The sequence below is a fragment of the Pongo pygmaeus genome, chromosome 7 (genome assembly GCF_028885625.2).
Source record: "Pongo pygmaeus isolate AG05252 chromosome 7, NHGRI_mPonPyg2-v2.0_pri, whole genome shotgun sequence".
NCBI classification, from domain to species: Eukaryota; Metazoa; Chordata; class Mammalia; order Primates; family Hominidae; genus Pongo; species Pongo pygmaeus.
Window position 1 is genome coordinate 130,949,718 of NC_072380.2, and position 21,252 is coordinate 130,970,969.

General features: G+C 39.6%; 1 protein-coding gene across 4 annotated transcripts in view; it reads right to left on the reverse strand.

Annotated features, from left to right (window-relative positions):
* The window catches only part of SAMD12 (sterile alpha motif domain containing 12), a 515,818-nt gene that overhangs the window by 110,413 nt on the left and 384,153 nt on the right, over positions 1–21,252 (reverse strand). The window contains exon 5 of one of the 4 annotated variants that reach the window (XM_054497446.2): positions 6,237–6,475. The exons of the other annotated variants lie outside the window; for them this stretch is intronic. Coding sequence (XP_054353421.1) covers positions 6,399–6,475 — 77 coding nt within the window. The 3' untranslated portion in view covers positions 6,237–6,398. Of the gene's footprint in view, positions 1–6,236; positions 6,476–21,252 lie in introns of those variants that run through there. 4 annotated transcript variants of the gene reach the window in all.

Sequence of the window (21,252 nt, forward strand, 5' to 3'; positions counted from 1 at the left end):
TAACTAACCTGCACATTGTGCACATGTACCCTAAAACTTAAAGTATAATAAAACAAACAAACAAACAAAAAAACAAACATTTTGATGTGACTGTCTTTTTAAGTGGTAAGTGACTTTTTCATGGAGAAGTTTAAGATGATTATACCTTTTTGGAAATAATCCCAACTCTTGATAAGCACATTGCTGGCCTAGGGGACAAGGGATTTGCCTGTTTGTTGTGGCATGGCAATGGATGAACTCTGTGAACCTGGGCAGGTCACGACGTCTAAGTCAAATCAGTTTCTTCATCCATGAAATGGGGATACCTGCTCACCTACTCTTCAGAGTTTTCATAAAAATCAAATGGTATGGTATCAACAAAGTACTCTAAAAATAATTTAAATAGCTTCGATGTATATAAACATTCCAGTTATAAGAAATTCTGCAATAAATAAACCAGGTTTTACTAATATTCCTCCAACACACAAAACAAAACAATGATATTTGAGTGATATATGCAATAAGTATATTTATTTATTTAGAGACTGGGTCTCACTCTGTTGCCTAAGCTGGAGTACAGTGGCACGATCATGCCTCACTGAAGCCTTGACCTCCCTGGGCTCATGTTATCCTCCCACCTCAGCCTCCCTAGGAGCTGGGACCACAGGCACATGCCACCACACCATGGCTAACTTTTGTATTTTTTTATAGAGACAGGCTTTCGTCATGTTGTTCAGGCTAGTCTCAAACTCCTATGCTCAAGTGATCCACCCTCCTTGGCCTCCCAAAGTTCTGGAATTACAGGCATGAACCACCGCACTTGGCCCCATAAGTGTAAATAATAAAACTGTATGGATAAAGGAGAAATTAAGAATTTACATTTGGCAAAAGAACTGAAGAAAGAAAGTTAACACAAAGATGACAGATTGTCAAAATATAGGCCAGAAAACCTCAAAGTAGGTATCTTGAATCGCAAGAAAATCAGACAAATACCAGTAGTTATTCTCCCATTATCTGAGGCCTTGTTTTCTATGGTTGCAGTTATCCTTGGTACAGTAGGTACAGTAAAATAAGATATTTTCAGAGAGAGAGAGAGATTCACATTACTTTTATTATAGTATACTGCTATAATTGTCCTATTATATTAGTTGTTGTTAATCTTTTACTATGATAAACTTATAAATTAACTTTATTATAGGTAGGTATTCTGAGGAACAAACATAGGGTTTGATATTCTCTGTGGTTTCAGGCCTCCACTGGGGGGTCTTAAAACATATCTCCCACAGACAAGTGAGGACTGCTATAAACAGAAAAAAAAGGCATGACCCCCTTCCCTGCCCCTGCCACATCCCCACTCCTGCCACCAAATCTAAGGGTTTAAACAGGTTTCTCTCAAAATGAGAAATGTAACTGGCTAAGGAGTATGAAGCTATGCTCAAAGTCCCTGATTATCAGAAAATGCAGATTAAAAGTGAGATACAACTTTACATCCATCAGATTGGCCAAAATTAGAAATCTGGATAATACCATGCACTCTGCAGAGAGTAGACAATGGTTTCTCCATCTGGGCTACAATCTGGCAACATGGAGTGAAAGGAGGTCCTCACCTGCTCTACGATCCAGGAAGCTCCATCTTTGGTCTAAAGCAGATAAATTCTTCCCAGTTATTCATATGAGGCAACCCACATGTATTTGACTAGGGTAGTAGGTAAGTAAAATGTGATGGAATGCTAGGCATCAAGTAGAACCTTGAGCTAGATGTACACATAGCAACATGGTTAGATTTCAGAAGCAGTGTTGAATAAAAATGAAAAACGATGAGGTCTTAGAGCACAATATCATTTGTATGGATTACAAATACATCCACACTCAAAAGAATAGTATATATTAAAAACATATCAAATGTATTGGCATTTTTGCATTAGTGGGTAGGGAACAGATGTGAAATTTGAAAACAAGGCAGGGAAAAATCCACAAGAGTCCCTTGAAAAAGCTGAAAAAATGGTATGCCATGAATCAAGAAGCACTGCTAACTCAACTCTGTGCACCTGAGATGCAAAAAGATAACCTGCATGCACTGTACCATTCCATTTTTTTAAAAAAAATCTATATACTCAAGTGCACATATACACTTGAAAGATCAAAGGCATTTGCAATGAAATATTAACAGTTGTTATTTCTGGGTGCTGGCATGGGATATAACTGTTATTTTCTTCTTTTGCTTATTATCTGCATATTCTAGACTTTCTACAGTGGACCTGCATTCCATTTATATGAAGGAAACAACTTCATATAAAATTACTTAAAAATCCTGGAGAGATATGTCATGTTTTCCTGTCTCAGTAATCTGCACACATACCCAGAGTGTGAAACTTTGAAGGATTATGTCCCTGAAAGATGACACAAGGCTTCTGCTTGTTCTTCTCATGGAAATGGAGAGGTGTAAAACTTTAAAGAGCTGAGCTTTTGGCAGTTGTATTTACCAAAAGAAAGAAATCTGCATGAAGAGAGAGAAAATGGCACATTGGGACAATGATTTTTTTTCGTTGGCTTCCACAAGACGCACAACTTCTCTTCCCTGGCACACAGTTTCAGCAGGGTTTATTTTTGGAAATAAGAGATGAAGCCGAGTTTTATATCTCAGAGTTAAGGGAACCCTGAGAATAATACCTAAGGGTTCTTAGAATCCACAGCAATTCTGACTTTCACATCCGTCTTATCCAGGTCTTCATCATGACCACATCATGACTTTTTGATCCCTGATTTACTTCAACCAGCAGCCATTGTTGGAGTACATACTGCGCGTATATAAAGGTGCTAATTCATTTAACTTTCCAAAAAACACTTTGAGATGGGTATTCTTGTTATCAATATTTGCAGGTTAGAAAATTAAAGCACAGTCAGTTTAAAAATTTGCCCAAATTCATACAGTTAGTAAGGAGCAGATTGAAGATTTAATCCAGCCTGGCTTCAGAACCTAGTCTTAGTGGATGGCTAAAGACCATTGTCTGTAGGAACAGCCAGATCTCTTTTCCCCTGCTAGAAATCCATTTGCAAGGAACACTTAAATATCTGTCTTCTTCCATTCAGGTGTCAAATAATGCCATTGGCTTTTTGAATCACTGGGATTTTGAAACATTTGCAGTCCTTTCCATGGTGTGGCCCTTTCTGTAATTTTTTTTACAAGGAATAAAATCTAATCACATTGATAGATGAAATACATATGATGTTAATAATGATTATCATAGCTAAAATTAAAATTCCTCTGAAAGAGGGAACCATCTTTGTTGGATAAAATTTTGTGATGAGCTCTGTAGGGTAGAATGAGGACTAGTGGTCAAAATCATAAAAGTTGATGATAAAATGCCCTGAGTGAGATAGCAAGAGGAATTTTGTTTTGAGCCCAGAAGGAAAGTAGAGCGAAAACTAGGAAAGGAGAAGGAGGAGAATTTATAGAGAGAAACCAAAAGAAGGCATAAATATCTGAAGGAATACCAGATACTAGCCCTGTGTAGGGTTTTATAAACAGGGATGTCCAAGGATAAATCTGAAGGTCTATAGACAACTTCTCTTCCTGGCACACATTCTCAATAGGGTTTATTTTTGGAAATAGGAGGGGAGGGTGAGTTTTATATCACAGAGGCAGCATGTGTGGAAGCTCAGAGTTAAGGGAACTCTGAGAATACTTAAGGCTTCTTTGAATCCACAGCAATCCTGACTTTCACACCCATCTTATTTAATATCTAGGTCTGCATTATGACCACCGCTGGCAAGCCATTTATTTTCTGCTTCACCAGGCAAACAAAACCAGGGCATGCCAAGGTAGGCAGATAATTATGTTTTTTGGAGACAAGATATCAAAGTTTACTATGAAGCCTCAAGTTTCTGTGATTAGACACTGAGGCCAGAGCAGTTTTCAAGAGAGCTTCTCCAGCAACAGTGAACTTCTTCAACAGCCTAGATCACCTGAAGATGGGAATTATGGAACCAAAAAATTAGGCCTACCAGTAATATAGTCTGGATGCTGCAAGGGGAGGAAGGGAGTGTATATCCTTTTGGCCATAAACTGTCCCAGCCACGTTACATGGTCCATTTTATGTAACTCTTGTAACCCTGGGAGGTGGGGATTATTATTCCCGTTTGTACAGGAGGAATCTGAGCTCAGAGAGATTAAATCATTTGGCCAACATTTCATAGAGTGAAGAAGTAGTGGTACCAGAATTTGACCCAGACCTGTTTCCAAAGTCTAGTCTCTTTCTACTTGGTTATACTCTTTCTTTTATAGGAATAATCAAGATATATAGTAGCAGCCTTCAGGGAATATTTAATAAAAAGGGACTAACTGGCAAACCATTCTCTTTTGATGTTTCCATCATTTCTGGTGATAGCTTCTTGCATTTATCACATAATTTTCCAGTTGTAAGGGAAGCCTCAGAGTACCTCTAAACAGGCAGATCTTTCTGGGATTGGAAGGGGAGGGGTTAAGTTGAAATTTGATTGAGAAAATGTAACCTAGTCTAAGGGAAATGGAAACCCATTTTAGGCAGAAGGATTCATTTACAAGAAGGTTGAGAAGCAGCTGCAGGAGGTAGGCAGCATGGTGGTAGCACCTCAGAGCTAAAGTGGAGAGGGAAGCATGGATATAGAATGTGATTTTCAGTTCCAGGCAGGCTCAGTTCTCATCAGCTAAGCAGATGTGTGTTGATTATCTACTATGCGGGTATCAAACATTGTGCTACTTGTTGGGAACCCGTAGATGAATATGGCAGGAAACGCATGACCATTAGGAGCCTAGTCTAACAGGAGAGTTATCAGTGGCCTCCAAAGTATCTGTTATTCTTTTCACCATCCTGCAAGGACTTGAGCTTTCCAGCCACAAAGTCTGAGCCAATCATGACACTCCTATCTCTTTTGCATCAGTGATTGGTTTAGGAATGGGCACCAGTCTTTCATTGATCCAGTGAGAGGAAGTGTGGAGCTTTTGTCTGCTTGTAAGAGAAAGAGACATTTTTTCTTTTCATCAAGACATCAGTGAAGAAACTTGTGCTGGAACTGTGGGAATCATTTTGATATCAAGAGGGCATTAATCTAAGTTAGCCAGGAAGACAGGGTCAAGGGAAACACAGGAAAATGAAACCCTAATAATCTAGGACACTTTAAATCAAACTGTACTTTAAACCTGCATTATCTCTTTTCACTTATGTGTACTCATATATTCCAGTTTGAGTTGGATTTTCTGTAACATGCAGAAAAAACATCATCTCATTTCAAGGAGATATAAAAATAGATCATTCTAATATTTGGTAAGTGCTATGATATAAATATGAGTAGAGTGATATGAGATTTTAGAGAAGAGGCATTGACCCTCAATTCTGGGATACAGGGAATGATTTCTAAGTAAATGATGATTTATCTGAGTTTTGAAAGATGAACTAGAGTTAGGTGAGGAAGGACTTCCAGGTAGAGGGAACAGCATGTGTAGAGGTTCAAAGGCAGGAACTACATGTTTATGAGAAATTTCAAAGAATTTGGTGTTACTAGATAGTAATGTGCAATGCTTTGCTGGCTGGCAACGTGACCGAAGAGTAGCTGGGTTTCCCTCAGTAGGCAAAAAGGAGACAAAGTTTTAGGTGGGAGAGTGCTGTGTCTCGATTTGCATATGGCTGAATATGGAGGATAAGATTACAGGAAGCAAGACTGGAGGCAGGCTTTAAAAAGTAGGACATTGTCACTTGCAACAATATGGATGGACCTAGAGGACATATGCTAGGTGAAATAAGCCAGGCACAGGGAGATAAATATTGCATGATCTCACTTATATGTGAAATCTAAAAAAGTTGAACTCATAGAAGCAGAGAGTAGAATGATGGCTACCAGAGGTTGGGGAGAAGGAAGGGCATGGATGGGGAAAGGAGAGACATTGATCAAAAGATACAGAGTTTCAGTTACATAGGAGGATTAGGTTCTGGTGATCTATTATACAGCACCGTGACTATAGTTAATAATAACATATTATGTATTTCAGAGTAGCTAAAAGAATGGATTTTAAATGTTCTCACTATAAAGAAATGATAAGTATGTGAAGTGACAGATATGTTAATTAGCCTGATTTACCCATTCCACAGTGTATACATGTATTGGGACATCACATTGTATTACATAAATATACATATTTATTGTCAATTAAAAATAAAAAAAACTTTAAAAATTTTATTCATTTATTTATTTATTTTTATTTTTTTGAGATGGAGTCTCACTCTGTAGCCCAAGCTGGAGTGCAGTGGCATGATCTCAGCTCACTGCAACCTCCACCTCCTGGGTTCAAGCGATTCTTGTGCCTCAGCCTCCCGAGTAGCTGGGACTACAGGCATGCACCACCACTTCCGGCTAATTTTTTGTATTTTAGTACAGACGGCGTTTCACCATGTTGCCCAGGATGGTCTCAAACTCCTGAGCTCAGGCATTCTGCCTGCCTTGGCCTCCCAAAGTGCTGGGACTAAAAATGAAGAAAAGATGTATTAATCTTATAAATTAAGACAGATTAAAATGGGAAAAAAAATACTAGAAGCAGGAAGCTCATTGGGGGTATTAATTCATTCATGCTCAGTCACTATGCCAAATGGTGCCAGGCACTCACATACAACAGGGATAAAGAAAACAGACACAGATCCTGCTCTCAGAGTTCACTGTTAATTGGAATTGTTGTAAAAGTTCAGGTAAGAGATAAAGACACTGCAGAAAGGGACAGGGTCTCTGGAAATGGACTGGTAGGATCATTTCACCATGGAAGACATGAAATTCTTCCACTGTAGGAACTGTGCTTTGCTTACCCCAAATATAGCCTGATTTCAAATAATTAATCATTTTCTTACACCAAACACCACTATTCCACTTCTGTACCCAATATAGGGATCATGTGGTGTGATTTCCACAGCAAATATTTCTATCTTCATTATGCCACATTACACACGGAGTCCTGTTCTTACTCTTGGCTACTCTCATACGAACATTGGCTCTGACTGTGGAGAGACAAAAGGATTGTTAGTCCAGCAGTCAAGCTGGTGGTCAACACTGATGGATTGGAGGAGGCTGGATGGAGGGTGGTGCTGAGAAGAATGCTAATGTTGCATCAGACATCAGATTGATGTCTGATGTCTGCCATGGGCACAGAAAGGATCTTATGGCAATCATGAGTATATATTCGCTCATCAGGCATAAGCTCACTGTCTGTTTTGGCCACTGTTTAAAAAAAATGATTACTGAGTAGATGACTTTATTTTTTTAAACATCAGAAGATATACACCCTCTTCTGAAAACAAATGGAACAAATGGAAGCCAATTAAAATACAATCAGCACTAACTGACAAAAAGCCCCAGAAAGCATTCTTATAAAAGCACTCTTTCAACTTGTTAACATACACCACCTTAAAATACTCAACTCTCTAAAACAAATGCAGTGTAAGATCAATACAGCTATGAGCTCTTTTTATTTATGAGAATCTGTTCATGCTTAGGGACCATCAGCTGAACAGAATTGCTGCCATTGCCAAAATACTACATAAACTAACAGTTATTTCATTTTATAAAATAAAAGGCATGTGTGTGTGTGTATTTGTAGAGTCATTCCTTGATCCCCCACGGATCCCAAAATCTGTGAATGCTCAAGTCCCTGAAATAAAACAAGGCAGTATTTGCATATAACCTACTCACATCCTCTTGTATAATTTAAATCATCTCTAGATTACTTATAATATCTAACACAATGCTTACATATCACTTCATTTATGTGGATTCAATGTAGTATTTGGAAATGAAAGATATGAAATTTATATACTATAGGAACTGTGCTTGCTTACCACAAATATAGCCTAATTCCAAATGATTAATCATTTTCTTACACTAAAAACTACTCTTCCATTACTGCTCATTATGATCCTTATATTATGCACATACTCCAGTATACGCACATACTTCCATATACTTTAAATCATCTCTAGATTATAATAAATACCTAATCCAATACCTACACATGACTTCATTCATCTGGATTCAACCTAGTATTTCGCACACCGAAAATTCAAGTTTTGATCTTTGGAAATTTGTGGAAGTTTTTTCCCAAATATTTTTGATTTATGGTTGGTTGAATCCACAGATGCAAAACCCACGGATTTGAAGAGCTGACTTTAGGTATGTATCACACACAATTTTCTTCAGCTGTGGTTTCTGGTCTCCCAAGTTATTTTATATACCCTATACAATAGTATCTTCTAAAAGATTTTGTGTTTTAGAAAGTAAGAAAGGTAATTCTAATGACAGGTAGCTTCTCACTAACAAAAGACATGCAATAATTCCAGGATTCCTGTGTATTGTCTGTAAGAAAACAGGCCTCGTTTGCTTTTGCTCTAAGCAGCAGCCACAGGCCCTTAGAATTTTAGATGCAATGTAAACTGTAAATGGGATTATTTTTCAACAACATCATGAACTTCTGATGGAGTCATAGGTGGATGTTCCTGGAGAAGGCATTCAGTAAGATCCAGAGTGCTGTTGGCCTCATCACCATTTGGGTGACCGTGAGCAGGCAGCAGCCTCTGAGTGAATGCAGGTGAATCCACACCCCAGATGTGGGGTGGGGGAATACATGGGAGGCTGGAGATCAGGCTGAGCAGATCTCACCTGGGTCTTCACTTAGACTAAGTTTCTGGCCTTTGGAATGGGAGGCTCAGCCAGTCAGGCTAATTAGGAATTTCCCAGATCATGTGAGGAGAGTGGTCTGCATGGGTAGGCAGAGCCAGGCAGGGCACGCCAACATGTCATTGAATTACCAGATCCCTGGTATGTGCAGCAGCCGCATGGAATAGAGATAAGATGCCCTGTGTTTGAATCCTGGCTCATCAAATACCAGCTTACCAGCCTTAGGCAAGTTCTTTAAACTCTCAGAGCCTCACTTTCCTACTATTAAGAATGGGAAAAATAAGGGAGTGATGTAAGAATGAAATAGAATATTTTGTACAAAGTACCTGAAAGAGTATTTGGCACGCAGCACGGACACTCAAATAGAACCAATCTAAACTTGTTAATTGTGGCGAATACCCCCAAATACCCCAAGGATTAAAGTATAAAATGCCAGGAAGGCAAAAATGGATTTTTTTTTTTTTTGAGGCAGGGTCTCACTCTGTCACCAAGGTTGGAGTGCAGTGGTACAGTCTTGGCTCACTGCAACCTCCACCTCATAGGTTTAAGCGATTTGGCTTCCCAAGTAGCTGGGACCACAGGTGCCTGCCACCTTGTCTGGCTAAAATTTTTTTTTTTATTTTTTATTTAATTTTTGGTATTTTTTGCCATGTTGTCCAGGCTGATCTCGAATTCCCAGCCTCAAGTGACCCGTCCGCTTCAGCCTCCCAAAGTGCTGGGATTACAGGTGTAAGCCACTGCATCTCACCAAAAAAATGGAGATCAAAAGTCAGTCAATAAATGTTATTTTCCTCTAAGCTGTGAAACATGCTAGGCGCTGGGGTAAATCCTAGGGAGTCAAAGAGAGTCTGTCCTACACAGGACTGCCATATTTACTAAATAGTTACCTTGTCCTATAGTGTTCTAAGTCCTTCACACTCACTCCTCACCACCCTATTATTACTGCCATTTAAAATGCAAAAATCAAGATGCACAGGGGTAACTTGCCCAAGGTTGCACAGCTTAATCCTGAGGCAACACTAGCCCTTCCTATAGCTGTGGTCATAGATATGTGCATAGGGGTGTGATGAGTGAGAAACAGGAGGAGTGGTCAAGTGGTCGTGGGTGAGGGGCAGAAATCAGGAAAGGCTTTTTGAGGGAAGTGATCTATGATTATTACTAAGAACCCTTGAGTTTGGTCTTAGAATTAAACCTGATTCAGGTGCATTTTCTAGTAGTGGTTGTAGAAATGGGCAGCTAAGCTTCAGTCCACACATAACACAGAGAAGCACCAGGCATCTCAAATGATAGCAGAATCCCGCTGCTGCAATCAGGGCATCAAAGCCCGCCCTGCTTTTTGGTTATAAATAAGGTGACTATCTGGTTCAAAATGAGGTGACAAAGGTAATCTTGCACCTGAAATTTTCCAGTCCATATAGTGTTCAATAGATCTTTTTACGCCCCTACCTTTGCTGTGTGCACTGTAAACCTTTTGCTTTTTGGTTACATGTGCTTTAGAAGTTTTATCCCCGACTACTTCTTTCTTGGAATGGAAATTTAATCTGCAAAACTGTTCTGCATTGCTGGCCCCAGAATTAAAAGCAAGCACCTTCAATGGGGAAATTAAATTTATTTGATATACCTGTACAAAACTGGATCCAGCAACCATTTGGTTTGCAGGCTCACACAAAATGCTTTTAGCTATATTCCGTACCTAATACCTAATTCACAGCTGAAAGGGGGCCAACCCCAAAGACCTTGTCTCTCACTGATACCGAGCAAGGTGATCATTAGCCAAGAGCAGGCATCATTTTCTGTTAGAGCTTCTCCCGTGTGCTCAGCGTAATCAACAGCTGAGGAGTCTTCCTTGGGGAAACAAAATATTCAGTTGACTGAATTTTCATTAAAAAAAAAAATAGAGAAATACCCAAGGGGAAAGATACTTCAATTATAAATATCTACATTTCCTTTTACATTCTCCTCTCTGAAGTTTCCTAGTCAGGCTCTGCCTGGGTGCCACAGAGGGCAGAACCTCAGGTTTGAATTTGCAGGTATCTTGGCTTTAAGAAGAAGCTAAATGAAATAATATTTGTCCTTCTAGAATCCTTTCTGTGTTCTGCAGTTTAGCTCCTATGAAAACTGTAGTTGTGTTTTCTTCCTTATGTTCATTTAGAGTACTTCTATGCCTGATAAGAAATGAAGGCTGGGGAAAATGCAGAGGGTCTGGGCCAGAGTGCTGAATGCAAGGTAGCTTTTGCTAATGCTTGGAGGACCAGGATGGAGACAGGGATGCTCATGTAGAGAGGGGTCTGTCCAAAGATCTAGTCTGATCCCTCCTGTTACAAATGAGGTCTTACTCTGTGGTCCAGAAAGGATGAGTGACTTTTCCGAGGTCCCACAGCTTGTCATTGGCAGAGCCAGGAGGAGCACCTTATCATCTTTCTCCTGTCTTGGTAGTGCTCTGTTATCTTGACTAGCAGTCATCTCTGCTCCGCATCCAGTTCAGCACTTCCTGATAGCTGCCTTTGTTTGCTTGTTTCATTTTCTTGCTCCCTTCTTTTTTCTCCTCTTGCTTTTCCCAGTTCTCTTTCTTCCTCCCTCCCTCCTTTCTCTCCCCTCATTCCCTCTTTTCCTTCCCTCTTTCTCTTTCTCCCACTTTATCTCCTTCTCCCACCCTTCCCTGTCTTCCCTACCTTTCATTTACCAAACACAGATTTACTGCCTATTATGGACAGTGAGTGTAGAAGGCACTGAGAGCTCACTGGTGGCCTAAGCAGTCTGTCCTCCCTCCAAAGAGCTGAAATCTAAGTCAACCGTGGGGGATAAGGCAAGTCCCACCTTTTATCCTTTGTAAGAACCTGGCTTCTCTGCCAGTCCCGGCAGCAGTCCCAGGCCTGTGGGCATTCCTGCTGAGTATGGGCAGTGAGATGAGTGGAGTGTGGTACTACTGCTGAGAAGTGGTGAGGGAGCCCACGTAGAGAGAATCTGAGCTGAGCCAGGGTCCATCACAGACAGCACTGGCTGGGGAGACCTGAAGCCCCTTAAAGAGGTAGGAGAATGTCTCAGCCAATGTGCCTGCTTCAGTGAAAGATAGAACACTGTCTGGATATTTCTTCATGAGCCAGCTAAAGATCACACACACCCAATGTACCCAATATTTGCGTCTAGCAAAACTAAGTAGAGTAGGTATGGTTGGCATTTCAACGAGAAACTCGCAGAAAGGCAGTGTACTATTAGCTCTCTCTTTGCATGAAGGTGAAATCTAGAGTAAGTCATGTTCCCAAGTTCTGAGTTGTAGAATTTGGTTTCCTTACTACCAAAATGGGAATAGTGGCAATACATATTCTGTACAATTTCTGTACCATGATTAAATAAATTATCTACAGTAAACTATCTTAAACTATAATGTTGTGTGCTATGTACTGTTATGTTTAAATAGAATGTCCTGCCTTTTTGTATTTATGAGGATATATTATAAACTCTTTGTATCTCAGGGCCTAGTGAGTTGCCTTGTAAACAGCAGGCCATCAGTGTGTCTTTAGTATCAATGCTGACAATGGCAGGCATTTTAGGAAACTGTGTTCCTGATGTTGCTGCTGCTAAGATGAGGGCACGTCGGAGTGGTGCATTTTCTGTGCTCAGCATGATCTCTGAAGTTTAGTGTGTGTTCAGTTAGTTGCATAAATGTGAGTTAACCAACTAAACTATCCTTTAACCAAGGTCAGGTCCCAGAAAAGGAAGACAATCTTATCAACGGATATAACATTGAAAGGCAACACAGAGGTGATTTCTGCGAAATCAAAACCTACTTATTCTTAATTCCAACATATTTACTGAGTGCCTGCTAAGCACCAAGAAGAAAATGCCCAGAATGAGAAATGTAACACTTGGGCTTGCAGTTTATAACTATCTCTTCTGTTAAAAAGTTCTTACATTTCACTCTTGTTGAAAGGGTCTATTGTATCCAAGAAAATTGTCTCAAACACTATTTAGACATGGGTGGACTCTAAATTACACTGGCAACCACCACCATAACAATAATAATACTTAAACCATAGGCTCCTTCAAGCAAAGCAGATTTCATCCATGTGAAAACTGGCCACATCTGTTGTGCACAAAAGATGAAAGACGTAGAGGAGGGTGATGGGAATGGGTCCATTAACCACTTATTTCAGAATATAACTTAAGTTTTGAAAAATCATTCTAGAGTCAATTCCCTATCTGTCAAGTATTAGGCTGCAGTGAACGTTTCCACCCTGGGGTCTTTCAGCCAGGGGTTGACAGGAGGGTGAAGAACAGTTGCAAAAATGGCAGTGATGTAACACTTAATCTTCCCAATAGCCTTTATCAGTGCTGCAGCCTCCTTGCTGGAAACGAGAAAGTTCCAGAGATTTTGATTCATGCCGCGTCGAAAGACACAGCGAGCTATGCTGGAAGTGATCTTAAGTCATATCTCCTGTGTCATCATCCATCTCGTCACACCAGGCTTTTTGGAGACAATAATTAATAACACGCATCTAAATTGTTTCCATTCCTTCTGTCCTGGGGCCTCACTCCTTCCTCCCACACAAACTTCCCCCTTCCTCACCCTATTTCTTCCCATGACAAATGAGTCATGAGAGTCCCTCTGCTTCCTACAGGGCCACACCACATGACAGGTCTTTCCAACACTCTGGGGCCCAGTGCACGGCTGTGCTGTTCCTTCAGCTTTCCACCATTCAGGTGAGGACTTGTCCCTCCTTGATCTCCTTGGCCTGTGATTTTCCATCTTTCTCTGGGCCCTCTCATGCTCTGAAATTTGCCCTTTGTTCCTCTCCCACATTGATTTCACCTCTCTACTTGCTCACCCATTCCCTAAAACCAATGCCTCCTGCTTGAGAGTCCTACAGATCAGGCGTTTCTATTCCTTACATTTGGTTTCCCTTATTTCTTTCCCCAATGCCTTTCCCAAATGTCCCCTCAATCCTAATTATCATGATGTGGCTTGATTCTCTTAAGTCGATGCCATGGAATCCTGACACCTGCACAGACTTTAAATTAATAAGCTCTCAGAATCACTTTCAAATCCATAGCTTAAGCTGTATCACTGTGATGAAACCAATACAGATCGTAGGGGCAGACTACAGAAGGAGGGAAAAATCAAATACATCTCTGAATCTAAAAAGAGCCAGGTGTGGACCTTATCCTTTATTTCATAAGTTATGTTTTCTAAAAAAACATAACTTATGCTCCATTCCCTCCAAATTTAGATGAACAAGAACAACAACAACAACAAAAAATAAAGTTACTCTGAATTCTTCTGGAGACAGCTGCTATTAACATTTCAGTATTTATTCTTTCACAAAATTTTCCTGGGTATGGTGGATAAATGGTACATAAATAAACCATATACATGGATATGTGCACATACATTATTACATATAGAGCTCATTCCCTATAACTAAATACATGTGGTTAGCCTACAAGTTACAAATGGGTTATGTTTTAATGACTCCTTTTCACATTGCTGTGAGAACATATTTCCTCATTGAAGCAGTGTTATTCCTGGTATTTAGTTTCCCAGGCTACCCCTCAAAAATAAATTTAACCTATAAAATATAAGAAGAACTTTATCTAGGATAAAATGAACAAAAGAGAATCAGAAAAACCATTCTCCAGTTTTAGCTCTGCCACTCCCAAATAAAGCCTCAGTATAGGTCAAGTTTCAGTTCAAAGTGCGTAAAGTACTAATGGGGAAGAAGTTCCCATTTTTACCATCTTTAAAATAAAGATAATGATTCAAATCTTAAAAGAGTATAAAAAACTCTCTTAAATCACATATATGTAAATGGCCAGCTCCTAGCAGAACTTGATAAATGATTATAAAATGGGCAGCAGGACCTTCTTAATGTAATATGTCTGCATAAGATACACACACACACACACACACACACACACACATTCTTTTTAGCTATGGAATTCTTGGTTCATAGAGTCTTTTAGGATACTTTGGATTCAAGCAGATAGCAAGAATTCAGTCCAGAATTTAGCAACTGTAACACTCCTGCTTTTGCTAAACTTCTGCATCCCTCATTTCCTACTAGGTTACTAATCATGAGCTCTACTTGAGCCCAAGTCATCTTATAACACTCTACTGCTTGCTCATGCTGCAAACACGCCGGCCTCAAGACATTGTAGGCATACCAGACCCTGCAGGCATCCAATTAGAAAAGACATTCAGAACCACTGATGGCTGCTCTCTGTTATGAATGTAGACAAAACAAAGCTAAATACCCACCATGTTCTAAACTCGCTCCTTGTCATTCTTGCTCTGTTTGAAGGGGAACTAAATGCTAGAGAAGTGGTATCTTTCACCCACAGCTGTCCATGATTTAATCAGACACCTTCTGCCAGAAAGGTGGTTAAAAGTCACCGTAATAAAAAAAGAACCATTAACCCAGCCCATTAACCAGTGACCTATCTGAAATGTTGAGATGGCAGAATCTAAGAGATACACAGAGATCTTTTGTGACTAATGTTGCCTTTTTGAAAATACCAATAGAGGGTTACTGTGTTCTAAGAATTTCTTTATCTTTGGGGACTGGCTATTTTCTTGACTCTGGTCAGGTCAGATTGTCTTGATTTCTCTTCAACAGAACTCCTCCTCCTTCCGTATGAAATGACCATACGGAATCTGCAAGTACAAGTTACAGCATCCCTGGGTCATTCAATTCACGGGACACTCACAGGTTAGCCTGCATTCTGGGCCCAACTGAGGATCATCTGCTACCAGGATGGTCTCAGGCTTCATACTGCTGGGTGGTGGAAACTGATCAGTCTTAGCCTTCTTTCTCGAGGGGAAGGCCTGGCTGGTCCAGAATCACACCATCTGGAAGTCTGTCAGCAATAGGGACTGTCAAGACCAGTCATGACCTTGAAAAAATGCAGCAAATCAAATGCTGTTCTTCTCCCAATGTTCAGTCATATTAGACACTGATCCCTTTTTTATTATGTACAGAGCCATTTTTAAATAAAATGCTTTCTTCTGACCTTGCTCACCATTCAGGTAAATGTTCCACTACAGGTTGCCTTATTCTGGCATGAGGGAATATTCCTTGCTACGGCAGACAGAAATAGCCTAACAACCCGGTTAAGCAGACCATTAGAGATACCAGAGATTCTATCCACTGGTGTCAGGCAGATGCTGAGAGTCTTGACCTTTCTCTCTGTCCATTGAAAGGCACAAGCATTTGCAATGGAGAAAATAAAAGGAGGTGAGTATGTGCTAAGAGCCGGAATGTACTGGGCAATTCCCAATCTGTGAATTTAAAAGAGAACTGCAGCAGAACAGGAAATGGGCTGAAGTTTAGTCATTTCATTTTCCCTCCCTCTGAGACTATTATAGTTCTCTATCTGTAACATGAAAGATTAGCCTGTGCTTTCATTTAAACCACTTTCCTCATCTGGATTTCTGAAGTCCTTATCTGTGGCTTGCCACACCTTACATGAGTAAGTTTATTCATATTGGCGATTGGGGAGTTAGACTATATTTCTGTCATTCATTCATATGTTTCCTTCCACAATTATTGTTATTATTTGAGTGCCTACTATGTGCCTGGCACCATGCCACTATCTTAGGTGCTAATACACTGAATTTTACTTAAAATATCAAAGAATATCTTATTGGCCTAGATTATACCAGGCTCTGTGTAGCCTCATAGATCATATACATGATCCATTACCCCTTCTCATATGATTTCTAAATGGAAGCAGGAGTAAAAAGGGTGGTGGCAAAATAAGACTAATTACTACCTGAAAGGTCTGTTTACAAATGATGGGAATGTTTGAACTATTATCAGATGTTCCATCTCTCCCTTACTCTAAATTGAGGATATGGGAAAGTCGATATAGGTAACATCATTAAGTGACATTAATAGTAATCACAGTGATACCAGCTTTGCCTGGCAGAAGCCTCTAAGAGGAAAGGAGTTGAGAATTGAGAAATGAGAAGGCCTCTGCTTGACTCAAATAAACCACACTCATCTGCCAGGCTCCTGCACACCCAGGCCCAAACTCAGGGACTGTGGATTCTCATTTTAGATGTGTTCTATGAAAAGCTGGCTGACCACTTTAAAAATCCTCAGCAGACTAGAAATAGCAAATTAGTACGCTTTGATACTTATAGGGAAATGACAGCTATCAGCCACACAGGGTGAGTGAGAGCGAGAACAAAATCCATGAAACACAGACACGAGACCTACAGAAGCACAGTGGACTAGAGATGTAGGCAAATCATTCTAACACGTCTTAAAGTTGTTATAATTGTTCCAGCCAGTATTCCAGCTTAACAATCCAGGAGCCTATGTCTAGCAGGCCAGAAATGTGACCAACATATTCTAGAAAGATTTCCATAGAATGGTTAAGATTGAAAAAGATGCTTAATGTAGTGGTTTGACAATTTTGCCCTCCGAGGGACATCTGGTAATGAATGCCTGGAGACATTTTTGCTTATCACAACTGGGAATGGCAGTGGGGTAGTGCCAATGGCATCTTGTGGGTGGGGGCTAGGGATGCTGCAAGACATCCTACAGTGCGCAGGTCAGGTCCTCATAACAAAGAAGTCTCTGACCCTAAGTGCGCACAGTGATGAGACTGAGAAACCCTGGTTTAGTGGAACACAATTTAATCATTCGAAAAATTCGCTTATGTGGCCCCTCTCAGTTTCTATTGTTGCAGGAGGAGGAGGCATCTCTGCATCCTATCTGTCCAGCACTTTTTACCTGTCAAGGCCCCTTTGATCTCATTTGATTTTCATGATTACCTCAGGAGATAGCTGAGGGAGAGAGGGCAATTTTACTGTACGAGGAGAGCTGAGAAACAGAAGGCTAAATGATGTTTCCAGTGAAGAAGAGATGTCCTTACTCCCCACTTTGTACCTGTTTCACAAAACCACCATTCTTTAGACCTGCTTATTTCTAGAACAAAAAAGGAAGAATCAACATCGTATTGGTTGCTAGTACATTTCAAGTTTAATGTTAATACATTAAAATAAATACATGGGACTTAGTTTCAGACAGAGGAGTTCTTTTGTTTGCCAGTTCATCTATTTTCCAAGTAGCTATTGGGCTCCTAACACATGCCAAATGTTATTCTAGGTGCTGCACGCACAGTGGTGAACAAAACAAATGTCTCCTCTCAGGAAGCTGGCAGGTCACAAGTAGCTTATACTTGCTTATTAAACATGTTGTGGTGGTTCTGGGTAATATTCTCCAACAATCAAAACAAAGTCTCACAAAATCCCAAACCCATATACCTGTGTCCCATATACCTTATGCTTTGGTCATGCTGATGATTTCTAAATAAGCTTTATATATTTATGTGATTTGCCTTTTTTTTTGTCTCTTATAATATTCTTCCTTCTTCTCTCATCAGCAGAAAAACTCATACTCATCTTTTGAGATGCAGAATAAAGCCCTCTAATACTGAAGCTAGTAGCTTTATTATCTGGGCTCTTATGTTATTATGTTATTTTGTAAATATCAGTATGTTAATTACTATGGATTATTAAAAGGTATCTGCTTGTGTGTCAGTCTTCTACCATTGCACCAAGTATAGAGTATCCTGAGGGAGTTCCTAGTTGTGCTGGATTCTTCCCTTTGCTCTTTCCAGTTCCCTTCTCCAACTTTTCCGCCTTGCTCCATGCCCTGGAGGCCTGACCTCTGTGAATTGTACTAATGATTACCCTTTCCTTCTACCTCCCAGTGGGGATTTGCTGATGGGCAGTACCAGCAGGAGTTTCAGAAGGCAGGAGAAGAGTGACATTGGAGTCTATCCTCTTTAGCTACCTCCTTGGCAGGCTATCCTGTGTGGCCTGCAACTCCCAGAGGTGACTTTCTTCATACTGGTCTCTCTCCAGGTTGAAGGACACACGCTTTCACTTTGTTCAGTTAGACCAAGGAGTGGTAACAGCTCCCTGCTGTTACGACCCCTGAGGTACTGCACCATCTTTTGTGCCTTCATCTAAATCCAGTCTATACATTTGCAATCAGCCCCTTTCTGAAACTCTTATCAAATTATAGAATTAAATTGAGCCTTCTCTTTCCTTTCACAATAGTCTTACTCATTTTAGTATTCCAGTCTCTAACAAAGTGCCTGGCCCAGGGAAGATGCTCAACAAATGTTTGTTAAAAGCGTAAATGAGTGAATACAGATGTTACAATAAAATTTTAGTCTTAAAACTTTTCATTTGTCAAAAAGCTGTTTTCATCAAAGGCTCCAATTTCCTCAGAAGTAGTGAATTATTATTATATTTTTAGCTCAACTAGACTCAGTACCACTTATTAGCACTGCTGTACTTTGTCATTTTCAATTTTACAGATAACAGAAATAAGGTGACGTCTATACTTTTCCCTAGAGCATCCAACAATTCTTCTCCTGAATTCTTCACTGCTAACCTCAAACACAAAGCAAAATCAAAGCATGAAATTTCTGTCCTAACCAAGCCCCAGTCAGAAAACTTCTACCTCTGAGGATACACATAATGACACTTGGGGAGACAAGAAAGGAAAAATTAAATTCAACAAGACTCTTACATTTCAGCAAAAGTTTCCACCCAAAGTGAATATGACACATTAAATGATCGTCAGACTCAAAGACCATCTTTTGGAACATCGTTGGTAGCTGTGTTTTCTAAGTTAGCAAATGCCTGCTGTTAATGTGAAAATTGGTTTCAACTTAATTTGGCAACCAAGAAAACACATGATTTTTTTTTTCTTTTGTACTTTCCCATGCTCTCAGTGACTGGCAGAGTTAATAGTAATGATAGCTACTGACCACTTATAAAGTTTTTGAAATTGGTGACAAGTCCTATACTGGAACCTTTTCAAAGGATGTCTTTACAACAATACTGCAAGGTAGATAATAGTCCTGTCATTTTATGGAGCACAGAGCTGAACCTGGTGGAGTCTAGTTGCAGAGGTAGGATTTGCAATTTCTTTTGTTTTTTAAATTGACATCTTTTTTTTTCTCCAATAGTCAAGATAGGGAATCAACCTAAGTAACCAACAATAGATGAATGGATAAAGAGAATGTGGTACATAGACATAATAGAATACTACTCAGCCTTAAAATAATGCACTCCTGTCATTTGCAACAACATGAACAAATCTGGAGGATATCAAGTTAAGTGAATACGACAGAGGCAGGATTTGAATCCCAGTGTGCTGACTCAGAAGTCACAGGCTGGAACTCTCCTTCATCTGATCAACAGCCACTCACTACTAGTCTCAAAGGGAGGCAGGTGAATCTATAGGAACTTTTAAATTTTCAACCCACTATATACCAGTTATTTTGGTGTGGAGGTGTTTGACTTTTCACAGTCTGTCCAGGGAGACCAAGTCACTTAGTTTTGAGATAACACCAAGGCCAAGAAAAAAAGAATAAAAGAGAAACAATTTCACACATTTTCAAATACAAAGTGATTTCAGCATGGAAACAAAACACCGTTTACATTTCTGTTAACAGTCTAGGAAACTTCCCCATAAGAGAAAGAAAGCTCAAGGGCCACGCTAACTTGACTGTCTCTTGAAATGTTACCCTGCACCTAATATATTACAAATAAACTACAATGCAGAACAGATGGAACAGTATAAAGCAGATGCCCATCTGAAGTCTAAATAAAGGCGAGGAATTCTTCAGTTAACAACAAGAAAATGAGGTGGCGGCACAGACAACATGGAAAAGAAGCAGTTTACAATGAAGAAAAGTTACTGGAAAATAATCACAACTGAACAGAACACAAAGAGTATTTCATGGCATTTGAAATGACTTCTCCTTATGTCTTCCTGGGGTACAAAATAGGCTACTGTGGAATACTCAGGAGGAAAACTAAGGGAGATCTGAAGACTTTAGGGCCATGGTAGGTAATAATCATTGGAAACATACTACCCAAGGTTTTAATAGGCTTCTAGAATAGAACTCAGTTGTTATGAGTATTTTCTATACTAGGGGGAGGCACTCAAATAACTTTAACCCAAGATTAGACATAGAAGAGGTTTACTTCTTCTGAAAAGTTTTCTTTAATTCATTAGTTTTATTTTTATAATTTTAAAACTTTTGCTTTATAGACACTCTCAAACATATACAAAATTAGGATAGTAATATGAACCCACATTGCCCATTGCCCAGCTTCAACAACCATCAGTGTCTGCCACCCTTGTTTTATCTCTCATTCCCTCTCCAGCTATATTTTTTGATATTTTAAAGCAGTTTGGGTGAAATGCCCTTTCTTAGTTTTCCTGTTTGCAAAATGTCTCTACTTCCTTTAGGTGATGGTTGGAAGAAAAGTTGTAAAATTTTAAGAATAAAACCTCACGAAAGTGAAGTATTCAAATAAATGTTCATTTTAATCCTTATGTGTGGACACATAAAAACAATAACAGAGGGTAGAGAAAGATGAGATTTTTCACTGTCAAATGTAGTAGAACAAAACTAGAACAAGAAAATCAGGTGCTTTTAGGGGTCTGGCATTGTTTTAAGTATTGGATATTGGGAAATGTGAAACTCTTCAGACACACGTTTTACTGAAGTTAAGTAACAGATTTTGGTTTAGAGGCACAGACACAT